The 25276-nt window shown below is 37.6% G+C and overlaps 1 protein-coding gene and 2 long non-coding RNA genes across 5 annotated transcripts; all 3 read left to right on the top strand.

Moving 5' to 3' along the window:
- Nucleotides 1–7623: 7623 nt before the first annotated feature.
- LOC121743810 lies at nucleotides 7624–9334 on the top strand. 3 transcript variants are annotated; one of them, XR_006038335.1, is made up of 4 exons: nucleotides 7624–7927; nucleotides 8012–8411; nucleotides 8815–8939; nucleotides 9081–9334. It is a non-coding gene; the product is annotated as an uncharacterized LOC121743810 (long non-coding RNA). The 3 variants fall into 3 exon arrangements; XR_006038336.1 differs by having other exon boundaries at nucleotides 8012–8475; XR_006038334.1 differs by having other exon boundaries at nucleotides 8815–9334.
- Nucleotides 9335–10277: 943 nt separating this feature from the next.
- Nucleotides 10278–15504, top strand: LOC121743805. Its single transcript, XM_042137174.1, has 14 exons — nucleotides 10278–10666; nucleotides 10768–10825; nucleotides 10925–11030; nucleotides 11130–11532; nucleotides 11617–11684; nucleotides 11788–11982; nucleotides 12089–12230; nucleotides 12320–12456; nucleotides 13567–13632; nucleotides 14228–14346; nucleotides 14436–14798; nucleotides 14900–14970; nucleotides 15071–15182; nucleotides 15281–15504. Exons 4-10 carry the CDS (start codon nucleotides 11520–11522, stop codon nucleotides 14282–14284), a joined length of 678 nt encoding a protein of 225 aa, XP_041993108.1. The 5' UTR covers nucleotides 10278–10666; nucleotides 10768–10825; nucleotides 10925–11030; nucleotides 11130–11519; the 3' UTR covers nucleotides 14285–14346; nucleotides 14436–14798; nucleotides 14900–14970; nucleotides 15071–15182; nucleotides 15281–15504.
- Nucleotides 15505–20816: 5312 nt separating this feature from the next.
- LOC121743809 lies at nucleotides 20817–23116 on the top strand. The gene is made up of 3 exons (XR_006038333.1): nucleotides 20817–21072; nucleotides 21789–21875; nucleotides 22806–23116. It is a non-coding gene; the product is annotated as an uncharacterized LOC121743809 (long non-coding RNA).
- Nucleotides 23117–25276: the final 2160 nt, after the last annotated feature.

Below are 25276 nucleotides of genomic sequence, written 5' to 3'. Positions count from 1 at the left end.
TAGGGAGTTTGTATATTATCACCACCCTATATATATATATATATATATATATATATATATATATATATATAGGGTCATGATCTATGGCAAACACCTCTTAACCATATAACTAGAGAACAAATAATAGCCACAAGATCAAAAAAATCAAGGGCTAATATTAATTTTCGAATTTAATGAGATATTAGCTCCCTCAATCACAAATTTACTCCATAATAACAAGTCATGGGTATTATTATCATTGCAGATCGAATTAAATCCAAAATCATGTTAGGTGCAAAATTGAATTCATTGAGAAATTCATTGAGAAACGGCGATGAGAGGGAAGGCGAGTAGGAGGATGAGGCTGCGGAGGAGGCTGCTGACCTCGATCGCCACGAGCATGAAGTAAGGGAAGGAGGAGCGAGAGATCAGGAGCGTTCCGTCGAGATCCGCCGCGATTGAGTGGCGGTTCGAGCTGTAGGTGGTGGAGCCGTAGACGATGGAGGTGCAGTCGGCGTAGACGGTGGCGGCTCGCTCGATGAAGCTGATCGGCGTCAGCGGCCTTGAATTGAGCGGACTTGGCTTCAGCTGATCCATTTGATTTTGGTTTCTGCGAAAGCTGTGTAGAAATTAGTTTTTAATTAATATCGTAATAGTATTGTTGATACGCTTAACCATATTGTAATTGAAGTCACTTTAGCTATTCATAAAAAAACATGAAAAACATAAAAAAAAACACCAGGTGCGAAGAAGCGAAAATCTGCCAAGAAGAAGAAGGAATATCAAATTCATTCCAACAATCACTTTTGTAAACAAGAGTGAAGTAAAATCACAATAAGAGTGATGTGTTTTGTAAACAAGAGTGAAGTAAAATCACAATAAGAGTGATGTGTTTTGTAAACAAGAGTGAAGTAAAATCACAATAAGAGTGATGTGTTTTGTAAACAAAAGTGAAGTAAAATCAGAATAAGAGTGATGTGTTTTGTTAACAAGAGTGAAGTAAAATCAGAATAAGAGTGATGTGTTTTGTTAACAAGAGTGAAGTAAAATCACAATAAGAGTGATGTGTTTTGTAAACAAGAGTGAAGTAAAATCATTCGAATAGTGATGTGTTTTGTAAACAAAAGTGAAGTAAAATCATGCTAAGAGTGATGTGTTTTGTAAACAAGAGTGAAGTAAAATCAGAATAAGAGTGATGTGTTTTGTTAACAAGAGTGAAGTAAAATCAGAATAAGAGTGATGTGTTTTGTAAACAAGAGTGAAGTAAAATCGGAATAAGAGTGATGTGTTTTGTTAACGAGAGTGAAGTAAAATCAGAATAAGAGTGATGTGTTTTGTTAACAAAATCACAATAAGAGTGATGTGTTTTGTTAACAAAATCACAATAAGAGTGATGTGTTTTGTAAACAAGAGTGAAGTAAAATCACAATAAGAGTGATGTGTTTTGTAAACAAGAGTGAAGTAAAAATTTTTATACTCATTCATGTGGCAGAGCAAAAATCCATAATTGGATTTATATTTCTGATCCTAGAAAACAAAATAATCCAAAAACACATTGGAAAGGTTTATACTTATCAATTACTATCATCAAAATGTTGTGTTTAACCTAATATGTCAATAAACCCAAGTACCTAACTACTGATATATTCTCAACAACCAATCTTTCAATGTTTCTCGATTTTACATGTTACATTGAATTGAACAACAATAATTCAATTCATTTAAGGTCCATCCTCCAGTGTTGATTGAACGAAGATCACATTACAATATAACACAATTAGGCTTGCGATTGATCTGTTCTTGAAGCTCCCAGCTGCGATGAGAAGCTTGGATCAGTCGCTCCCTCAATTCGTTCAACTCATGCTCTGCCTTTGCCATATCTGCCAGCGACTTCAGTTGCGCCTCCATGCTAGCAGCCCTCTCCTCAGCCAACGCCTTCTCCAGATTCGAAATACTCTCCTTCAGCCACGACTCATGGCGATGGTTTACTGCAAGTCCGACGGCGCCGCCCTGTGCCTCAATTGCGACAGCTACGTCCACTCCGCTAACGCCGTCTCGCTCCACCACCTCCGCTCTCTAATCTGTGACCGCTGGGGCAGAGCTGACCGCCAGAAATACCCTTGGCCTATTTAAATTTGATAATGTACCTTCCAAAAATACCCTTGGCCTATTTTGTATTATTAAAATATATAATATTTGTTCCATTAAGATGTGTGGCTGAGATTTGTTCTCTAGTTATACACTTAAGATTAGTTATATCTTGATCACTATCCTATATATATATATATATATATATATATAGGGTTGCGTTAAAGATAGAACCATTCTTAAGTGTAGAACCTAGAACTCTACATATTTTATTCATTGGATGAGGAAAAAATGACGGTCAAGATTAAAAATCATACATATTAGACTATGTTTTCACGACATTCCGGACTCAACATGTGAAAAAACTCACATGTTGATGGAAGAATGAATGAAACGAAGAAGAGTCCATGCATACTTTATTTTTTCACTTATCTGCATTCACCAATTAATAATAGTTTAAGTTGTAATATATATATATATATATGTATATATATATATATATATAAAAGTGGAATTCGTAGTCCATTAACTTATTTAACCCACTTTTCTTTACATTTGTTAAAATCGGTGTCCAAACCAAATGTGACTTTTATTAGGAGCCGAAGGTAGTATTATTTTAGCAATAAAATGTGATTGAAGTGAATGAGTTAAATATTTAATAGTGGATAGATAAAATTGGAAATATGAGATACTTTTCCGTCCCATTAAACATGCAACATTTGCGAATCGCTACAGGTTTTGTTGTAGTGTTATTTTGTGAGTTAATGAAAAGAGAATAAAGTAAAAGAGATGAATAAATAGGGATAGAGATGTTTTTATTTTTGAAAATATATTATTTTTAATGAGATAATCCAAAAAAATGTTTAATTTTTAATAGAACATACAAACTATTTAATAGCGGACAAGGAAGTAAGAGGTTGCTATCTCACTGCTTTTCACGTGTACACAATATTTTAATTTGATTTCATAATTTTTTTGGAAATCGACATTTTTCGGATGAAAATGCATTTAGGTAACCTTGTACCTTGTTCACGCAAAGAGAATATTTATATAAATATAATGTTAGAAAACAAGAAACATAAATCAAGCCTAGTATTTAACGATTGATTAATACTCCTTTTGTTCCCTAAGAGGGAAAAAAATAGAGAGGATAGAGTAAGAAAGTATAAAGTAAAAAGAGAAAGTAAAATAAGAGTATGAAAAAGTGTTATAATATATAAAAATGACTCAATTATGAGGGAACTTCCTAAAATAAAAAAAATGACTCAACTATGAGGGAACGGAGGAAATATTCCATCTAGACTACTGACTCGCCTAAATTTGTGCAAACAACATTCCTCAAGTGTGCGGAGCTATTGTAATATAAGCAAGCTAGAGTATCGTATTGATACACTCGGATTTTGCACTGTTTAAGGCCATTATTTGGTCCATTTTGAGTGTCAAAGTTACATTATATGCCCATTAATTACATAGTTTATCTATTTTGGTATTTTGGCATGTTTTGTGAGTAACGTGCAAAATAGAGCCTAAAAAGATAGCAAAAAGTCGAAGATGAAAATCTGGAGAATTCAAGTCGTCCAGCTATCTGTCGCAACTCAACCAGCGACCGCTAAACAGATAGCGGTCCGCTTCGGAAAAGTTGAGTTGAAAAGAGGAGCACGCTCAACGACCGCGCCGGGAGATCGAGTAGCTACGGGATGATTGCCAGTGACTACTGAAACAAAGTGCAACGACCGCGAATCAAGAGATAGAAGCTACGGAAGGATTTGCAGCGAATGCTGGGAAAATGCGGCGCACAGAATTTACCTACTTCTCTCCAAGATTTACTGTGCTGAATATTTGTCGTATTAAGGAGTACGAAATTGAAGGCTATAAATGCCCCCTCAAGCTTCATCAAAAGGATCTTCTCCTGCATATATTCCAGAGATACTATTTGAGAATTCTTCCATTGTTTATCAAGATCAAAGTTGTTTGAAAAAAGATTTAAGAGAAGATCAATGTTACAAGATTCAACCTTAGGGTTTTATCATTATAGTTCTTATGTTTTCTTTGTTTTCCCTTCAAACTATGTCTTTTTGCTTATTCTATCATGTCTAACTAAATTCATAGTATTCTAGGGATGTGTTAATAACGACTTTAGTTATACAATTCCTATTTATTTAATATCCATTTTATTCATTATTTCGCTTATATTCGAAGTGTTGGATAATTTCTTCACGTTTGAGTGACATATTCTGTGATGATCTATTGTCTTGCAACATAATCGTGAGAGGAGGTTTGAGCTTAGTTGACATTATAATTAACTTCCCTTAAAGTAACACTGTTAATTGAGAGCGGGAATATTAGGAGTCTTAGGAGCTTTTAAGAGTTACAAACAATTAAGCACAATATTCTCTTTTCTACTTGAATATGTTGCATGTATAATTTAATATGGTTTCAAAGTAGGTTAAGACTATAATATTGTACTATCATTATCCCTACTATCTTCCTCGATCTCGGTTCGCATACCTGTATAAACCAATCTTTTAACCAGGCATTGTGATAAATTTGTTTGCAACTCTGTCGGCTGGTTGGGGCGATTGGCGGTGACTCCAGATGCGGCAGTGGCAACGATGCAGCAGCGTCAGAAGCTTCCTTGGGCTTCGTAAATTTCAATTATATGCGGCCACCGGAGGCGTCACGGGTGACGCCAGCCAACCGCTCACGTCTTCGAAACTCGTATTGTCAGTCTCGTACTTCTTCATCCTTCTCAGAATGAATTCGGGAATTAAATAAATTAGCTCGGGAATTAACTAAACTAATTTGTGAACTAAAATAAATAAAGTCCGCCCTTTCTTGCGTGGAAACCCAATCAACGAAAATAACAACACGTGATCCCGAGTAAAAGAATTTAATATGGGCCAAAAATATTTTACATATTTACCTAGCCCAAAACATAAATAAATGAATACTAATAAAATCAGCCCAACACTATATATATCTTAAGTAATAATTCCAACAGTATATTAATAAAAGAAAAGAATAAAGCAGTACAACTAGGCATGCACAAGGGTCACGAACCGCCGGTTCCGGTTCATGAACCGGCGGTTCACGGTTCAGGAAATGCTTGAACCTGAACCGGCCCGCCTACCTCCCGGCGGTTCCGGTTCCGGTTCAAAAAACCGCCGGTTCACCAGGCGGTTCAAAACCGCCGGTTTTTTGCCTGAACCGCCGGTTCCGGTTCATGAACCGGCGGTTCAACCGAAATTAAAAAAAAATATTTTTTATTTATAAAAATTGATTTTTATATTTAAAATCAATTTTTACAAACAAATGAATACAAGAAATTCGTAATAGCCCATATATATTTGACGGGCTTGCGAATTTAAGAAACCATTCTTGGTTGTTTATCTTTTATAGAGATATCCTTGAATGTTTTATGTTCCACTTTCGATGTGGGACAAACTCATTCTTGGTTGTTTCTCTTTTATAGAGACATCCTTGAATGTTTATGTTCCACTTTCGATGTGGGACAAACTCATTCTTGGTTGTTTCTCTTTTATAGAGACATCCTTGAATATTTTATGTTCCACTTTCGATGTGGGACAAAATCATTCTAAATTGTTTCTCTTTTATAAAAACATCCTTGAATGTTTTATGTTCCACTTTCAATGTGGGACTAAATCATTCTTGGTTGTTTCTTTTTTATAGAGACATCCTTGAATGTTTTATGTTCCACTTTCGATGTGGGACAAAATCATTCTTGGATGTTTCTCTTTTATAGAGACTTCCTTGAATGTTTTATGTTTCACTTTTGATGTATGACAAAATATGTTGAAGTATTTTCTTTTATAACTACATGTTTAGAGCATTCATTCATCTTTTTCCAATGTGGGATACAAAACTTTCTTTTGTCTTCTATTTTTCTTCATGTTTTGTATGATATATATAAACAAAATTATTATTCAAATATATTCTTGATTGATAAAAATAAAGAATTATTGAGAAATATGATTTGTATATAGAAAATATTTATTTGTATAATAATTATGGTTAGGTTTATACAATTTGTATAAGAATTATTTTTTAATGTGTATAATATTATTTATTAGTTAACATATACATAAATTTATAAACAAAAGCAAATCATTAATGATAAATAACTAATGAATAATAGTTTATGTAATAATATTTGTTATTATTACATAAACTATTATGTCCAATATTAAGTATTGATATTTTATAAATATATACATAAATAACTAATGAATAGAATAATTTGCTTTGATCATAAATACATAAATTTATTATAGAATAATATTGGACATAATAGTTTATAAATACATAAATAATATTCGACATAAACTATTATGTCCAGTATTATTATCAATACTTAAAAAATATCAATACTTAATAGGACATAATAGTTTATGTAATAATAACAAATATTATTACATAAACTATTATTCATTAGTTATTTATCATTAATGATTTGCTTATGTTTATAAATTTATGTATATGTTAACTAATAAATAATATTATACACATTGAAAGAATAATTCTTATACAAATTGTATAAACCTAACAATAATTATTATACAAATAAATATTTTCTATATACAAATCATATTTCTCAATAATTGTTTATTTTTATCAATCAAGAATATATTTGAATAATGATTTTGTTTATATATATCATACAAAACATGAAGAAAAGTAGAAGACAAAAAAAAGTTTTGTATCCCACATTGGAAAAAGATGAATGAATGCTCTAAACATGTAGTTATAAAAGAAAGTACTTCAACATATTTTGTCCCACATCGAAAGTGGAACATAAAACATTTAAGGATGCCTCTATAAAATAGAAACAACCAAGAATGAGTTTGTCCCACATCGAAAGTGGAACATAAAATATTCAAGGATGTCTCTATAAAACAGAAACAACCAAGAATGAGTTTGTCCTACATCGAAAGTGGAACATAAAACATTCAAGGATGTCTCTATAAAAGAGAAACAACCAAGAATGAGTTTGTCCCACATCGAAAGTGGAACATAAAACATTCAAGGATGTCTCTATAAAAGAGAAACAACCAAGAATGATTTTGTCCCACATCGAAAGTGGAACAAAAAAACATTCTTCGCAAGCCCATCAAATATATATGGGCTATTACAAATTTCTTGTATTCATTTGTTTGTAAAAATTGATTTTAAATATAAAAATCAATTTTTATAAATAATTTTTTTTTATTCGGTTGAACCGGCGGTTCAAACTGCCGAACCGCCGGTTCACGGTTCACAATTTGCCGACCCTAAACCGGCCCGTGTTAACCGGCAACCCTCCGGACGGTTCAAACCGCCGGTTCCGATTCCGGTTCATGAACCGGCGGGCCCGAACCGACGGTTAACCACCGGGCCGGTTCGGTTTGTGCATGTCTAAGTACAACGGTATACTCTCAATCCGTCGGCTGGGGCACTCCCAAATTTGAATCAGTCCCTCCAATGGTATACTCTCAATCTGTCGGCTGGGGCAATCTCAAATTTGAATCAGTCCCTCCGATACTCTCTCTCTCGCTTCTCACCATTTCTCTTCTCCAAATTGAAAAAAAAACTCTAAACTAGAAGTGGACTACTTAGCCATCGATTCTCCCGAGTTCTCTTTCTCGACGCTGACAGCCCTTCCTACCGCGACACCACCGCTGCTGCTATTGTTTCAGCTGGTGACCGCTGCCGTCGCTCGCTAAGTTGCTTCACTTTTAATTTGCACAAAAAAGTTTTAAACTTTGAAGTCTTTACTAAAAGTTTCAGAAACGAAAAGGGTTTGGAAATGTTGTTGGTTGCCTCGCTGCCGCTGGTCTACCGAGGGCAGAAACTCCGGCTCGAGGTCAATATCTTATTTCTTTAGTCAATTTCTTGTTTATATACATTATGTGATTCATTAATATTGAATTTGGTATATTATGAATAGGTGGAGAACTAGTTGACAAACCACAAGCTTCATTCTGATTCAGTGGTGGGGCTGAGGTACCATGGCAATAGCCTCGGGCTGCCCTCTGTTTCCAAATTTCGCACTAGACATATACCCTCTGTTAGCCGTATGATTCTGAGGGTGGGGGCTATGGTGCTCGTGACTCCCCTAAGGCATTGCCGCTGGATGATAAAGTGGCCAATGGTGGTGCAAGGCACATTGATTTTGCCAATACATCAGGGAATTGTTATGACAGAGTCGTTGTATGGCACCGTGATTCTGCTTATGATGAGTCATCTGAATCTGTCACTAACACGGAAGTAAACTCCACCCCCGAAACAACCAGTAGCAACAGCGTCTCACTGGAGAAACGGAACAAAATATGCAAACCAAGAGACAGGTTCATAGAATCTTGTTTGGTGTTCCTAGTTCATTTGGAAAGATATTTAAGTGATATTGCCAAGGTAGATTATTTCAAGATTTTCCTTCTAAATCTTATTATGTTTAGTTGCCAATTTAGCTATTTTGACATCTCTGTTATTTAGATGGTTGGTATGAGTCATTTGAAGAAGTTTTTAGAAAAGCTGAATACGTTTTTTAAGAATGCAGTTGTATCTTCTCATCCTTTGAGTGGTCGATATCCTACAGTTCGTGCAAAGTAATCTTGCTAGGAGATATTCTAATAGGAACTTCAGGATACTTTATGCCTGATGAACATGAAAGATATTGAAGTTGATAGTTCTTGTTTTTAGCTTCTTTTCATGGAAGCAGATCTTCTAATACTTCATCTAAATCCGATGCAGTGGTCTAGGAAACTGGTATGCTGATGCATCTGTCCGTGTATGCCTCCACTCGTGGTTAAGGGGGGCTGTATGGGAGCTCCTCCCTTTTAAAAAAATGAAAGTTCAATGCTGAGGGATGCATTTGGGTGAGATAATCTCTGGATTTTGTTTTTAATTTTCAGATGATTAGTTAGCTTCCAAAGCATATCTTGGTTTCTTTTGCACGAAAGAATGATAGTTAAAAGCGTATATCAGCATTACATTATCTTTCCTTGTTAAATTTGTAGGTTAAGAAATATACTATTAAAATCAGAAGAAGAGCTGGTGAGGGAAGATCATTCTGAACTTGCCTGTGAAGGCGCTTTTGTAAAGTCTAAGAAAACCATCAGGAAGATTAAAGTTCAAGGTCTATATGTGGTATTGCAAGAAAATTGATTTCTGCTTCTTGTGTATGGCTTGTATTTAACTGTACAAAGTTTTTCTATTATTTTTTAGTTCGTAAAGTGAAAACACGGATGGAGTGGAACCTGTAGAAATCACGGTGTACAATATGCCCGGTCAATGGATTTTGACCAAATAATAAAAATGACGAGACATTTAATTTTGTGAAATTAAATGATATAGCGTCGATCTACATTTTACGTAGATAAATGTAGTATATTCACTTTCTCAAATCCGATTTCCGGTGGGTGAGAAATAGTGGATTAAAGTTGGGCATAATTAGCTTTTAATTAAAGCTTGGAGTTTGAGCTTAAGGAATAATTAACTAGTGTTAATTATCCCACATAGGAGAAGTGACACACCTTTTAATGTGTTTAAATTAAGTGAATTTATGTTACTTAATAATTATAGTGGACCAAGATGGGTGAAAGAGCCCGCACACGCGCGCGCCGCCGCCGCCCTAGCCCGAGCCCGAATGCGGGCTCGGGCGCGGGCCCGGGCCTGATCTCGATCTCGATCTCGATCTCGGACTTGGATCTTGGCAATTGGTCTTTGGGCTTGGGTCTGGACCCATAATAATCTTTTTAGACCACCGTTGAGTCAGCAATCCAAGTGGCTTGACACCTCGTCAAGAGTGGCACAATCAGAGCTGCCACGTGAGAAATCCACACGCTCTACACGCTTGTAACCGCCGACGGTTACGAATCTGCCATGATGAGCCTTCATGGCTTGGTTGACCCTGTATGGTGGCTTGGCCTATAAATAGGCTAGCCATTCCACTGCATTTCACACACTGAAAATCACAAGCATACTTCCTCTCTCTACATAGTTTTCGAAGCTCTGCCCTCTTCCTCTTCCAGTTCGCCGAAGCTCGTTCCAACTGCGGTGTTGCAACGAACGAGACGTAGCCGTTTCATCTTTGGGGACGACATGCCAAAACCGAGAACACTACCGGGGCGTATCTCATCTTGCGGAAAGAGGCCTTCCTCGACTCGGCTAAGTTCTTCTTTACAGTTTCAAATTCCCATTGTAATTTTCGTTTCTGTTTTTCTTTTCTCTTCTCTCGGGTTGTATTACGCCCGGTTAGTGTTGTTTTTTATAGCTATATCTCTAACAGAACCCACTGGTGGCACGTTTATATCTTTAAAGTCTTCATCCACGGCGAAGCTGGAAACATTTCAGCAAAGGTTATCAAGTATGAAATGGTTGTTTCATCCAACAGAAAAAAAATCAAAAAAAAGAAAAAAAAGATAAAAAAAGGAAAAAAAGAAAAGAAAAGAAAAGCTGACTTTGTAAGAGGCTCTCTTTATTGCATAGAAGCGTTGCACACTTAATTGTTGGGACTCGTAGATACATGACAGAAGTACCCAAGCTCATTAAAATTGGCATTAATGCTTGGCGTAGAAGTGCAACACTTATAAATTGGTGCAAGGTATGCAGGTTTCTTACATCCATTCATATATCAATTACGGACTCTTGTTTCTCATTCAATCTAACTTCTACTCGGATTGTAAATCTTGTTTTTAATTGCAGAATCATATTCTTGTTTTTAATTGCAAATCATAATGTTTGGGAATGCAACCGGGATCTGGTGAAGCTCGTGTCTTTTATGCTTTGTTTCTCATTCTTCGTTTAGTTCTTAAGTTTGGCAAATCATCGATAAGTGAATTATACTGCTCTTGATCTGCAGCTTGCCAGATGGATTTGGAGATGATATGATAATTGAAGTCCAAGATTCGCAGGGAAAGTATTGCGGGCATGCTCTTGTTCATGTGGCTGACACTTCTGATGAATCGGTACTTGATCTTGATCTCATGTTTGGTTTTTTGTTATTTAGAAACAGATCTGTTTGTGTGTCTGAAGGGTTCAAGTTTTTCTGCTTGTTTTGATGCAAGGGAAGAAGCATCGTCAGTGTGTTATATTCCGGGAACCAAAGCACGAAAAAGCTGGGAAAAATACAGCTATACATCAACGATTCAACCACTGCAGATGAAAATAGTTACAAGATATATGTGGGTGTTTTATAGTTCATGCTTAACGCCTATTTCGTTCAAAATCAAGATTCCATCCTTCGGCGAGTGTGGCATCACTAACTATGTGTTACGTCCAGTGCACATCTGTAGCAGCAGAAACTATCGCTTAATACAATGTTTTGGAGACTGTGATGAAAGACCAATAGTTTCAGCAAAGAAACTTGTTGTTGCTACATGGTTCGTGGAAATTGGTGGATGAATTTGCATCTTTTTTGGCGTTTTAGATGGATACACAAAGCTCATGTATCATGAATGTGCATTGCTGGTTAGCTGGAACGACTATATATGTTTCCACAATTGTTAAACGCTTTCTTTCTTTTCGATCGCTTAGATAACTTTCATACGTTAGGGATATCGCCACACCAACAGCAGATTGTCATTAAAGACAAAAGTAAGCACACATTGAGTCACCAAGAGGTAGGTCGTTAAGTGGCAAGTTGTCGTTTTATTATCATTTTTACATTTGCTGGTTATAGAATGATAGTAACTAATTGAATGTCTTGATTGTTTTACGGATCAGGTCCGTTTCTTGGGTGAAGTGTCATTTCAAATTGAGCAGATACTCACTCTGGTCTTCGAGAATTACAAGTCACTTGATGAATCATCGCCATCGGGTATTAAAGATGTATTCGGACCTGCTACAGGAGTGGCCGCACCTGCTCTTGATCCAGCTTTGAAGCTCTACAAAATGTTGCATGACATTCTTTCACCTGAGGTGCGCTTAAATCTATGTAGATATTTCCATGTGGGAAGGCGCCTGGGCTCAAACCCTCGTCAGTTAGTCTTTCCCTTTTGAATATAACTGTGAAGTTTCTCTGCAGATTGCTACGAGAAAAAGGTCAATGAAGCACTTGTTTGAAACTGATGAGTTCTTTTCGACCATTAACGAAAACATTTTATTGAACCCCGTGGCTGTCTCCACAGCCTATATGAAAATGAAAAACTTATGCATGGTTACTCAAGGTACAAAAGAATAATTGGTCTTTATTGTGGTTTGTAATGAGAAAGTTCTTTCTACGGTTTTAATCTTACTGATTATTAGTTATCTGCAGATGTGAAGGCTGCAGTGAAAAACGAAGATCCTCTTGTAAAGTCGTTGATGTTGAGCAGTGTCACATTCTGTATTGAAACAAGTAATACAACGCCCATGCTTAAGGTTCACAAGGAATATGTTCCAACATGCATGGAGGTAAGTTAGTAGCAAAATGTGTTTCTCTCAACCATGCATATTTGTTTTTATTTTTTTCTATGAATTGCTTCTTTCACACCTGATATTGACCATTGAATCAAAATATGTCTCAGAATCTCAATTGTTTGAATTGAGTGGCTCCGTTGTAAGAAAACTTTATATTCCACTGTTCCACAAAGAAACATGTCAGAGATGACTGATGAATTAATAAAATATCTTTTTCACTGCTTCTAGATTTTGCTTAGCTATAAGTACATTTTTTTTATTGGATCAAGTTAAAGGATGATTAGAAGAGCCACAACTACAAATATCTCAAGATTACAAATATAAGCAAAAACTCATACACCATTACAATACCCAAATCTAATAGCCAAGAAACAATTGAATAGTTTATAACCTTTACCCATATAACTATATTTATGGCCCCAACCCTGACTAACATAATGAACTTATAATTTTTAATGCCTTTGTGATACTTTCATTATGAATAACGTATCATGTTTCATGCATCAAGATGGCAGAAACAGTTTAGCAAACCTTGGCTTGTGGAGCCAATCTAGGCATAAGGACAGTTGCAGTGTTGTTCTCCTTGATAAAACTGATGGTGGAGTTGATGGTGTAATGAATGACGATTCGATGGATTATTCTGCATAAACAAGAAGTATTATCCAAATCAACTTCTTCTCGAATAAGGCCACATAGTGCTATGGACTTGTCCATTTTCACCAACCAGCAAGATGTTTTGCTCTGAAAGGGTCTTCCAATGCTTAAAGTCGTGAAAAGAAACTTCGCTATATCATTGTAGAGTTTCTGTTTAATCTTACAAATGCATCTGATTCGTGGAAACTACAAGAGGCCGTGAATGATTGCGAAAACTCTGAATTGAACAAATTTCCATTTTGAATAGAACCAATTTTTTTTTCTGCAACGGAGAATCGAACTATAAAAAGTAGCGTGAAGAGGAGCATGCTTAGCTATAAGTACATTGTTGCAAAAAGCATCAACAATTTTTTGTGTTAAGCCCCCCTACTCAAATTGTATAATTTATCATTTTATGTTGGGTCATTAGCACTTTTTGTGTTTTCTAAATTGATCTGCATGGTTTTTCAGTCCCTTAATGATGAAACACCTGATGTGAGGAATGCCTCTTTCTCAGCTTTGGCGGATATTGCCAAGGTAAATTATTTCAAGATTTTCCTTCTAAATCTTATTATGTTTAGTTGTCAATTTAGCTATTTTGACATCTCTATTATTTAGATGGTTGGTATGAGTCATTTGAAGAAGTTTTTTAAGAATGCAACTGTATCTTCTCATCCTCTGAGTGGTCAATATCCTACAGTTCGTGCAAAGTAATCTTGATAGCAGATATTCTAATAGGAACTTCTGGATTCTTTATGCCTGATGAACATGAAATATATTGAAGTTTATAGTTCTCATTCAGCTTCTTTACGTGGAAGCTGATCTTCTAATACTTGTTTTATCATCTAAATCCGATGTAGTGGTCTAGGCAACTGGTATGCTGTTTTATCTTATGATGCATCTGTCCGTCTATGCCTCCACTCGTGGTTAAGGGGTGGGAGCTCCTCCCTTTTTAAAAAATGGAAGTTCACTGCTAAGGGATGCATTTGGGTGAGATAATCTTTGGATTTTGTTTTTAATTTTCAGCTGATTAGTTAGCTTCCAAAGCATATCTTGGTTTCTTTTGCACGGAAGAATGATAGTTAAAAGCATATATCAGCTGTTACATTATCTTTCCTTGTTAAATTTGTAGGTTAAGAAATATATTTTTATTATAAGAGGAAGAGCTGATGAGGGAAGATCATTCTGAACTTGCTGCTGAAGGCGCTTTTGTAAAGTCTAAGAAAGCCATCGGGAAGATTAAAGTTCAAGGTCTATATGTGGTATTGCAAGAAAATTGTTTTCTGCTTCTTGTGTATGGCATGTATTTAACTGTGCAAAGTTTTTCTATTATTTTTCAGTTCTTAAAGCGAAAAGGGGATGGAGTGGAACCCACTGGTTGCACGTTTATATCTTTAAAGTCTTCATCCACGGCGAAGCTGGAAACATTTCAGCAAAGGTTATCAAGTATGAAATGGTTGTTTCATCCAACAGAAAAAAATAAAAAATCAAAAAAAAGAAAAAAAGGGAAAAAAGAGAAAAAGATAAAAAAAGAAAAAAAGAAAAGAAAAAAAAGCTGACTTTGTAAGAGGCTCTCTTTATTGCATAGAAGTGTTGCACACTTAATTGTTGGGACTCGTAGATAGTTGACAGAAGTACCCAAGCTCATTAAAATGGGCATTAATGCTTGGCGTAGAAGTGCAACACTTATAAATTGGTGCTAGGTATGCAGGTTTCTTACATCCATTCATATATCAATTACGGACTCTTGTTTCTCATTCAATCTAACTTCTACTCGGATTGTAAATCTTATTTTTAATTGCAGAATCATTTTCTTATTTGTTGAGATTGAAAAGTCCACCCGAAGAGATGCATTGGGAATTCAACCGGGATCTGGTGAAGCCTCGCGTCTTTTATGCTTTGTTTCTCATTCTCCGTCTAGTTCTTAAGTTTGGCAGATCATTGATAAGTGAATTATACTGCTCTTAATCTGCAGCTTGCCAGATGGATTTGGATTTGGAGATGATTTGATAATTGAAGTCCAAGATTCGCAGGGAAAGTATTGCGGGCTTGTTCTTGTTCAGGTGCCTGACACTTCTGATCAATCGGTACTTGATCTTGACCTCATGTTTGGTTTTTTGTTATTTAGAAACAGATCTGTTTGTGTGTCTGAAGGGGTCAAGTTTTTCTGCTTGTTTTGATGCAGGGGAAGAAGCATCGTCAGTGTGTTATATCCCGGGAACCAAAGCACGAAAAAGCTGGAAAAAATACAGCTATACACCAACTATTCAACCACTGCATATGAAAATAGTTACAAGGTATATGTGGATGTTTTATAGTTCATGCTTAACGCCTATTTCGTTCAAAATCAAGATTCCATCCTTCGGCGAGTGTGGCATCACTAACTATGTGTTACGTCCAGTGCACATCTGTAGCAGCAGAAACTATCGCTTACGACAATGCTTTTGGAGACTGTGATGAAAGGCCGATAGTTTCAGCAAAGAAACTTGTTGTTGCTACATGGTTCGTGGAAATTGGTGGATGAATTTGCATATTTTTTGGCGTTTTAGATGCATACACAAAGCTCATGTATCATGAATGTGCATTGCTGGTTAGCTGGAACGGTTATATATGTTTTTTTTATTAAAAACACCACGAGGGTGGAGGGTTAAGGCGGACCCACACCTGTGCATTGCCAAAGACCCTTGCATCGAACAATCGAAACACCGAGCCGCCCAAAAGTGACGACTCGCTAAGACCAATTAGAGTACAACGAGGGCCTCCCTATCGACTAGAGTGGTCATCTAAATACTCTTAGCAACCCTTTTACAATTACATTGTTGCAACCTTCGGATTACCAAAATCTAAGGCCATTTCCTAATTAAGACCCATAATAGGGATACCTCCGCAAGGGACGGTTCCTCCTAGATCAAGCTCCTCGATGTGACCCTCCCTCTCCGGGCTGGGGGGCCCACATGAAACATTCATTGAACCAATGCCCGGCTCATTCACATCTGAATTACCAATCCCAAACGTCACCGTAGCAACGTTTTCCTTCAAATTCCAATTATCATTGTGTTGGCCTTTGGTAGTCGTATCTCCCTCGTGTACCTTACCTTTCTTCTTTCTCGACACCACTTGGAAACCATCCTTGTCCACACTTGATTGGCTTCAGTTTGCCGCTCTTGGAGCCGACGAAACAACATCCATTGTACCTTCCTTGCGCTTTTCTTGGTTGGCACATTCTTTATCCTTGTTTCTATGCTCATAGCTCGTTGAAGTGCCGGCCCGAGTATCTCCCTTAGGGCGCCACTCTCGGTGGATGATCTTGGATACATAGCTCGAATAGAACGTCTTTGCTGGCGTTCGGTGGTTCTTACTTCCATCACGTTCCTTCCTTCCCAAGGCATGACACTTATCAATGGTGTGCCCAACATGCTTACAATTGGCACAAAACAAAGGTATACGATCCCATGCCACTTTGTGCCTTGATTCTTTACCTAGGATGTAGAGAATAATCTCTTCCGTAGGGGGAATAAAGATGTCAATCTCTACGCATATCCTAGCAAAGGATAGTCGGGATTGGTTAATTGTGGCATGGTCGGCTTGTAATGGCTTGCCTAGGAGCTTGCCGATCGCCATGAAGGCTGATTCCTCAAAGAGATGCGCCGGGATTCCCATGATGTTACACCAAACGACAACAATCGATGACTCAAAAAAAGTGTCAAACTCCGGTGTCCACTTGAACACCCTCATCGGGTGTAGATCAATAAACCAATTCGGATTCCTATTAGGGCCATTTAGAACCTTAGCATAATCAGCCATTTCTTGGAATTGGATTAAAATGTGCCTAGCATTCAAGTGTTTCCATGTGAAAGCACCAACTAGCCCCATACCCCCAAAGCTTTTTTGAATTTGAAACGTAGATGGGAGCGAGTGGGAGAACTTCCCGACTAAGACTAGTCCTAGTCTCTCCGAGAGGTATTCCGTTTCTAAATCGGTAAAGGAAAGAGATGGGGTACCTTCGTGGCAGCCGGCCGTCCCCATAGGCTTGGCCTTGTCGGCATCAAGCGTGATTGGCTTGGCCTTTTGGCTATTGTACAAGGTTGAAGCTCCCTCCACTTTCCCCATCCCTCCATGGGAGAATAATTGTTTTGCCGTCTTCCAAGCAACCGCCGGCCGGACCAGGTTTTCTGGCGAGGATTCCGGCTGTGGTGCGTCGGGGTCGTGGTCTTCCTTGCCTCCATCTTTGCCGAGAGGGAGATGCATAGTACATGGTGGTGATTTTGAATTCAAAATGGCATTTTCCACAGTTGACCCATCATTATCTTGTCCATGTAAAGTGGAATTTGTCTTTTCCTCCTTTTGTGAGTCACATGCACCCACCAACTCACATGCCACCCCATCCTTCACGTGGAGCATGGTACTTGCAATGGTCAGCCGGTTGACCATCTCTTTCTCCATGCTTGTTCCTCCAAGATTCCAGCCTGCCGGTGCCGGTGACATTGCGGCCATGCTCTCGCCATCGGGCCCTTCCATTTCGCTCGTTGAGACGCTCCTTTCCTTGGCCATTTGGGCTAGAGAGCTCAACATTTCCCCAATATGGGCGTGCTTGTTTTCCGACGTCCTTTTCTTTTCACCATGGAGTTCGGCGACGAGGCTATCAACCATTTCAAAAACCATCTTCTTCTTAGCCCGACTAACCTCCGAACCAGATTCAAGACCGGCTCGTTTGAGGGCTTGTCGAGCTTTTTCCGGGTGAGGCGTGCCAACCCTTTTGGTTTTAGACCGAGCAATCGAATGAAACTTCCACTCCGGCGAGGAGAGGGGCTGCGTCGTGTGTTCCAAGGCCGCGGCACCCCCCTCCGGCATTTCACCACCGGACTTCACCATGTGTCGGATGCAACAATCACATTTCACCTCCCTTAAAGGGGAGGGAGGGAGAGATGGCGAATTCTAGAGAGAAGGGAGAGCTTCTCTCACTAAAAGTCTAACGACATTAGTTAATTCGTATTTGATCAATGGTGAACGGCAATATATGTTTCCACAATTGTTAAACGCATTCTTTCTTTTCGATCGCTTCGATAGCTTTCATACGTTATGGATATCGCCACACCAACAGCAGATTGTCATCAAAGACAAAAGTAAGCACGCATTGAGTCACCAAGAAGTAGGTCGTTAAGTGGCAAGTTATCGTTTTATTATCATTTTTACATTTGCTGGTTATAGAATGATAGTAACTAATTGAATGTCTTGATTGTTGTAACACCCCGACTTTTTCTACTCTTTTTATTTGTTCTCGTAGTGACATCGTTTGTGCACCTGAACATTTTTTTTCCTTTGTTTCGTTAGTCGATAGAAGGATATATCATTTTGGGTTTATACCAATTATTCTTTTCTGCCCTCAATTTATTTAATTTTCCAAGCCCAATTCATTTTATTTGAAACTACATTTTGAAGCCCAAATTTTGGAAAGGCACGACATAAGACCATACACGATATGCTTCAGCTCAAATCTCCCCATGATACCACGTTTTTCTTCAGTTCAACCAGTTCCACAAAATCTGGGAATATACTGCAATGATCCACGAGATTTTTCTACGTATACAAATCTGCCCACGATTCATCATATTCAATCAATTCCAAGAGAAATCGAGAACCAAATTTGAGAGAGGGGATAAGAGGGTGAAGGCGGTGGTTGGTGAGCGCAGATAAGACGGCTGGAGCTCGGCGGTGACGGAGAGGCAGTGACAGCCAGCGCATACAGAGCTAAGAGTGCAGCGGCGGCAATCCCGACTGTGGCGACGGGCTGGTCTCGATGCAAAGAGTAGCAGCAGCAACTGCCGATGACAACGATGCCTATGATGCGACGGAGGAACGGTGGCGGTGGCTAACCGCAGCTGCTGTGACCGAACCGACGGCGACGGGGAAACGGCAGAGGCCGCCGGCATGAGGGTCGACGCGATGGTGGAGAGATACCTCCACTCCGACAGCGACGACGGTTGTGGTGCACTACGGAGGGCGGAGCTCCGGGATGAACGCTGAGGACGAATTGGCGGCTGGCGGAGTTGTGGAGGAGCGACGGGAATTTGGGATTTGTTGTGAATTGGGGATTTTGTGTGAAATGGTGAAGATGGAGAGAAAGAGAGATGGCGTGAAGGAGATGGAATGGGAGTATTGGGCCTCAATTTGGAGACAAGAGTTAAAGATTGGGCCTTTGTATTGTTTAAAGAAATTGGGCTAATAAATTAAAATCGGAGGATTTATTCATTTTGGGCCAAGTTGTTAATGAATTAAGTGGGCTGGAGCATTCATTTTGTTGGGTCAAGCTCGGGCAGCCTCAGCAATAATTGAAAGACGGGAAGCATGGACTTAAGGAAGGGAATTTTCCGCGAATCAATTTGAAGCCGAAGTAAAGAATTCAAATTCAGAAATTTAAGTGTGTAGAATATGTCATGTAGAATATGTCAAATTTAAAGAATTCAACGGGAAACATTTGCGGCCACATTCTCGTTCAACGGTTGTTGAGATGATGATTATTTAGTGGGGAGCGAGTCCATACTATGAGTTTATTCGAATTCGGGTCCTAGCAAGGGTGCGTCCCTACTCGGACTAGTGTACACGATGAGGACCGTGAGTCATCGAACGGGGTTGGCCGGTTTTCGTGCTCGTGGAAAGTGGCCCCCTTACACTGCACCCTATAGAACAGATATGTCAGTTTCTTAAATAATTCAAGGAGAAATGGTTGTGAAATAATGAGGAAAAAGGATTTGAGGATGAGTTGAAAGTTTGTGTTTGAGATATTTTTAGTGTCTCGGGCCTTTTCAAGTTAAAACCCCAAAGTCACTCAATGGTGACATGATAAATACTTTTTATAAAATGTTTTCGGCATAAGTCCACTGAGTGCATCAAGTACTTAGCCCTGCATTTCTTTTTAAAAATGTGCAGGTTGAGCGTGACGTGTGCGGTGGGTGTTGAGTGTGTAGAATATGTCATGTCTTCACACGTGGCATAATCCTTCTCTCAAATGCTTCCGCTAAGTAATTGTCCTTCTTTTGAGTTCTTGTATCGCTGAGATAATATTCATTTTTGAGTTGTTGATTGTTGAGATACTCTGATTTTATTCGAGCTATTCCCATTTGTTTCGAGCTATGGTCGATTTGTGTTGTTTTCCCCTTTCTTCCCGGCTTCTTTAATCCTCCCCTAGTCGCGATCAACCGTGTTTTCTATCCTTAGAAAATGTGGGCGTGACAAAGTGGTATCAGAGCTTCGTTCTTTCGCTCTGGTCCGAGAGTCTTCTTTCAGATTAAGTCTAGATTAGTACCCTTAGACTAAAAGTGTCACGAAGGCTCAACATCTGAGGCATCACGTTCAACCACAAGAAAGTGAGGTATGTTTTAAGTTATTGAAAGAATATGGAATTGATGATGATATGATAAGGGTGTATTGGCAAGAGTATGCATGTGTATGGAAGTTATGTGTGATTATGCTAATGTGATTGTAATATCCTAATCTTTTAGAAGTTTAGAGTTAGTAATTAGATTTTTATTTAGTGGTTTTATATATGTTTTATTAGGGATAAAAGAAATAGAGATAGGAAAATAGAATTAATAAGAGAATTAGAAAAAGAAAAAGAAAAAGAAAAAGTTTTGAAAGTGATGAGTAAGTTAGAGAAGAAAAAAAACGTGTCTTATGGAAGAAATTAGGGAGAAAAATTAGGAAAAAAAAGAAAATAGAAATTAAAAAAAATGATCCTCATCTTTCTCCTCTCTCTTTTTCGTTCCCTCTCTCCACGCCAAGTTCTCCCTCTCTGTAAAGATTTTCAATAGCCCTCTACTCCCTCCGATCAGCCACCGCGACTCCTCCGGTCGCTCCATCGTGTAACATGTAAAACACTCCATCAATCCAAGCTCTCAATTCCCCCTTCTTCCCCTCGATTTTGGAGCCTAGGTTGCAAACCCACCTCCACTTATCTTTGGTAAATTGTTGAAATTAGAGGTTAGATTCCTCCATAACCTCTTCTTCAATCATGTTTCTGAGTATAGTAGTGATGTTATTTTGATGTGATTCTTCTTATTTGGTCGAAAATTGGGGTTCTTGATTTGGGGATTTCAATTGTTGGAGATGAGTCATAATTGGACTAAAACCATGTAATCTTGTTATTGAACATGAAGTGTTTGGAGAAATTATCCAATGACACACAAATAGAAAATAGCTTGAATGTGGGCTGTTCTGATGCTGCTGTACTGATCATTTTCGGCCACCTTAACATGCTAGAATTTATGTTCTAAACATTTTTATGCATACTAGAAGGTCTTGGGAAGATGTCTGTAAAATTTCACAGCATTTCATCAACGTTTGCTATTTTTAAAAATTCATGCTAAACAGTCGCCAGAATCTGTCACAAACTGGCAGGCTGTAGTAAAACGTTCATAACTCCCTAATCCCTTGGAATTTTGAGGAAAACCTTTTTTAATTAAAATAGATACCTAGAGGTTTATTTTGGTGTAGGGCTCGACCCCTAGTTATATCCGAGCTAAGTCAGTTTAGTATATGAAGATGATGTAATGCAGTCAATGTTTTTTTAAAGCTTTCAAAGTTGAGAATAGAGGTTTTATGCTAAAAGGGAAATAGATAGATGTGATATTTTGGCTTCCATATTTGTGCTTTAAGTGTTTATTTATAATTTGTATATGTGTTTGTTTAAAAATTAGGTGAACCGAGTGCAAGCACGAGCGATAAGGGAAAAGGGAACCTCCATGGTTGACTAAGCAAGTAATAGCGTTTTTTGACGTGTACAGGTAGTGTACGCGTGTTCTAGAATTTAATTCCTTTAACTTCGATAAATATTGCTACTTGTTTGTGTGATTCGTATGCTTATGCCATAGAACTTAAAAATGATTGTGTGGATTTTGTATACTTCAAGGTGATGTGACAGAAACGGTGATATTGAAATTGTTGTTTGGTATTTCTTATGAGATGCAAAGTGATTTAAATAGTTATATGTGTTGAATAATGTGAAAGTTGATATGAAATAGTTGTGTTATGCCCCATTGCTTGAGTGAATCACAGGGTATAGTTGGCATGACATAGGACAGCAGTACTGCACACATATTGATCACTCGTCTTCTGGATAACCGAAGCGATGGTCTATATGATATATCGATAGTTGAAATGTACCCTATATGGGTAATATATGACAGTTGCCTTGCATAGGCCATATGAAAGATTACAGTGTCCGATACAGACTTACATGATAGACGCCCTCATCGGGCTACAGATAGTGTCCGTGTACCCGTGTCCATCACTAAGCATAACTCGGGGCTCTATTTTTGAAATAATATGGTTGTGCTTTGAATTCTTTAAACAACTATGTTTTCCTCAGGTAAAATTATGTTGTATTGTGTTATATAGTTCTGATTGATAGGTGATAGATGGTTATTGTTGAAAGTATTACATGTTTAATATGATTGTGATGTTGTACAGTTTGTAAACGATATAGGTGAATCCTTTAAATGATTCATACTGTTATGAATGCTTATACTGGGTGACATTGGTTTGAACTTGTATATTGATGCCGATATAAATTGAATATGTGTTGTACGACATTCCAGGTAATAAAGTGTTTACATGTGATAGTGATATAGATTGAAGTTAGAGGTTTTATTCTGGAATGCGATTACACTACGAGCTTTACGAAGCTCACCCCCCTTTTCTTCTCCCTCTTGCAGAGTATAGAAGAGAGTGAACTCGCTAGTTGGCAGCAGCACTGTCAAGTCACTACCCCCTTTTTGCTGGTAAAGTTGGAGTTTACACGTGGCATGCTTAGGCTCTTTTGTTTGTAAATAGTTGGGTTACAAATGTAAGGTTATAACCTTCTTTTTGCTAGTGGAGTTGTATATATCTATCGAAACAGGTTAATGTTATTTTGTTATGTATAGTAGTAAATAGTTGTGTTATCCTGGTTTAGTTACTTTTATGATAGTGTTGTATGATGAGTGTTTACAAAATGATTTTAAAAAAAATAGACAGGTTTTGTTTATCGATCGTACCGAAAGGTAATGTCACTTATTTGGTTAAAACTTACCGAGTAAGGGGTGTTACAGTGATGATACTATTATGTTGGAACATGAGCATGAATTACATGATGTCATAAGTAAGTGTTATGTGTGAAAGTACTACGACATAAGCATGCGAACATAGGAAGCCACGTGGGAGTTAGAAGATAGGATGAAAGAAAAGTACCCCGAGTTGTTTTTGTGAGACGACCAAATTTCGGGATAAAATTTCTGTTAAGAGGGGAAGGATGTAGCACCCCGGAAAATTGTGACTTTTTTAAATTATTTTTATTTGATGGCTTATTTTATTTTAATTAATGTGGATGTTGAATGAGAATTTCTTTTGTGGAAATTGAGTCCCTATGTGTTTGAATTAATTATGTGAAATTAGTTGTTGTGAGTTATGTGAGTTAATGTGATTAAACTTTCAATGTGTGAATTAACTTAAATGGGATAATGCATAATCATTCTAGCCATTTTATTTGAAATTTCCGGCTCTCCTATTTATTGGAAATAATACTTTCTTTCTTGGATTTAATTAATTGCTTTGGGATATTTATCCAAATTAAATCCAAACCAAATTATCCATATGCTATTCTACATGATTTTCGACCCCTTTGCCATCCCTTGAGATTTTCGAAATCTCCTATTAATTAGGAGAGAGAATTATTTTTGTAGATTTAATTGGTATCTTATTTTTCTCTATCCGTGAATTAAAGTCTTGCCAAATCTCTCCATATCTTGCCAAATCTCTCAATATCCTATGTTAATTAGGATTTGATTCTTTCTTTCCCTAAAACCTCATAATTTTCGCCCATATGCCTTTCAATTACTTGTGGGATTAATTTATTTGTTACCTATTTTGTGGGAGTCTTTTCCTACAAGAAATTATCAAATTTAAATCCTATTCCTATTTGATTTGAGGATCTAAGTATTTTTCCTTGATTTTTCCCATTATACACGCCCTTTTTATTTCCGTACTTGGAGATGCTTGAATTATTTTGTTACCTTATTTATGAGATACTCAATATCTTTTTACCTATTTTGTGAGTATCTTTCTCTCCAAGTAAATAACAAATAAATATCTATGCTAATTAAATAGCAATTTTTGAAAATTACTCCCCCACATACTACACGCCTATTTTCCTTTTAATGAGGGGATTTATTCGTTGACCTCTATTTTATTCTTCCACAATTTTAATTGCTTTATTGTGGGATTTATCCTAGACTATAACTTAAAAGAACCCAAACCCTAGCCCTCATATTTTAGCCTCCCTCTTCTCTCCATACCACACGTCTCTCTCTTCCTCTCCTTCTCCACCAATCCTTCACCAATTCCTTGTTCTTGCATCATTGTGGAGTTGGAAATTCAAGATTCATCGAAGAATCGCATCATTCAGCAATCCTACCGATTGTTTTTCAAGAGAAAGGTATACTTTGATTCATCTTTCTTCTTCTTACCATTGAATCCATGTTTCTTGATCCCCTCATGCATATAGTGAGTGTAGAAATCGTAGATCTAAAAATTAATCGGTTGGGAAGGATGTTTCCATGAGAAAGTATGTGTATGTGCGTGTATGTATGTGTGTGTGTGAGTTTGTGGATGATTCTTTGGTGAATGCTATGTGTAAATAGGAGAACATGGTTGTGATGTCGTTTTTGAAGCGGGAATATGTGTTGAAAGCATGAATATGTATGTGTTGATGAGTGATAGACAAACCCTAGTTTGTAAATGTTGAGCATGAAAACTGTGGTGTCCGGATAGTAGGTTCCGATGAGTGTTTGGCCAACCAAACGATCTTATTTTGGCACGAATATTTAACTGAGTGAAATTTTAAGTGTCTTCTGTGTTGTGTCAAAATTTCAGCCTCTTTTGACAAAAGATGAATTTTTAACGAAATTTTCAATTGTACTGCGCAGTCCTGTCAGAATTTGTATTCTCGTCATGATTGTTTTAATGTTGAGATTGAAGATATAAGGATGGTTTAAAGTGTTATGTCATGCCATGATTGTTTTGATGTTGAGATTGTTGCATGATGCCTAGTTCGTTTGAGCTTGCTCCGTTAGACTATAGGGTTATGTGTGAAACGAATTTGGGTCTGAGTAGGGCCGCAAACCCTATCAGGCTGTGTACACAAGTGGGA

This window comes from Salvia splendens, chromosome 8, assembly GCF_004379255.2.
Source record: "Salvia splendens isolate huo1 chromosome 8, SspV2, whole genome shotgun sequence".
Lineage (NCBI taxonomy): Eukaryota > Viridiplantae > Streptophyta > Magnoliopsida > Lamiales > Lamiaceae > Salvia > Salvia splendens.
The sequence above is the reverse complement of the archived record's forward strand: the minus strand, read 5'-3'. Positions and strand labels throughout refer to the sequence as shown.

Excerpts from the sequence above, each read along its gene's own strand:
- LOC121743805 (XM_042137174.1), top strand. Across the intron at positions 11,983-12,088 it reads ATGACATTCTTTCACCTGAG|ATTGCTACGAGAAAAAGGTC; the intron begins GTGCGCTTAAAT and ends GTTTCTCTGCAG. Across the intron at positions 12,457-13,566 it reads ATGTTCCAACATGCATGGAG|TCCCTTAATGATGAAACACC; the intron begins GTAAGTTAGTAG and ends ATGGTTTTTCAG.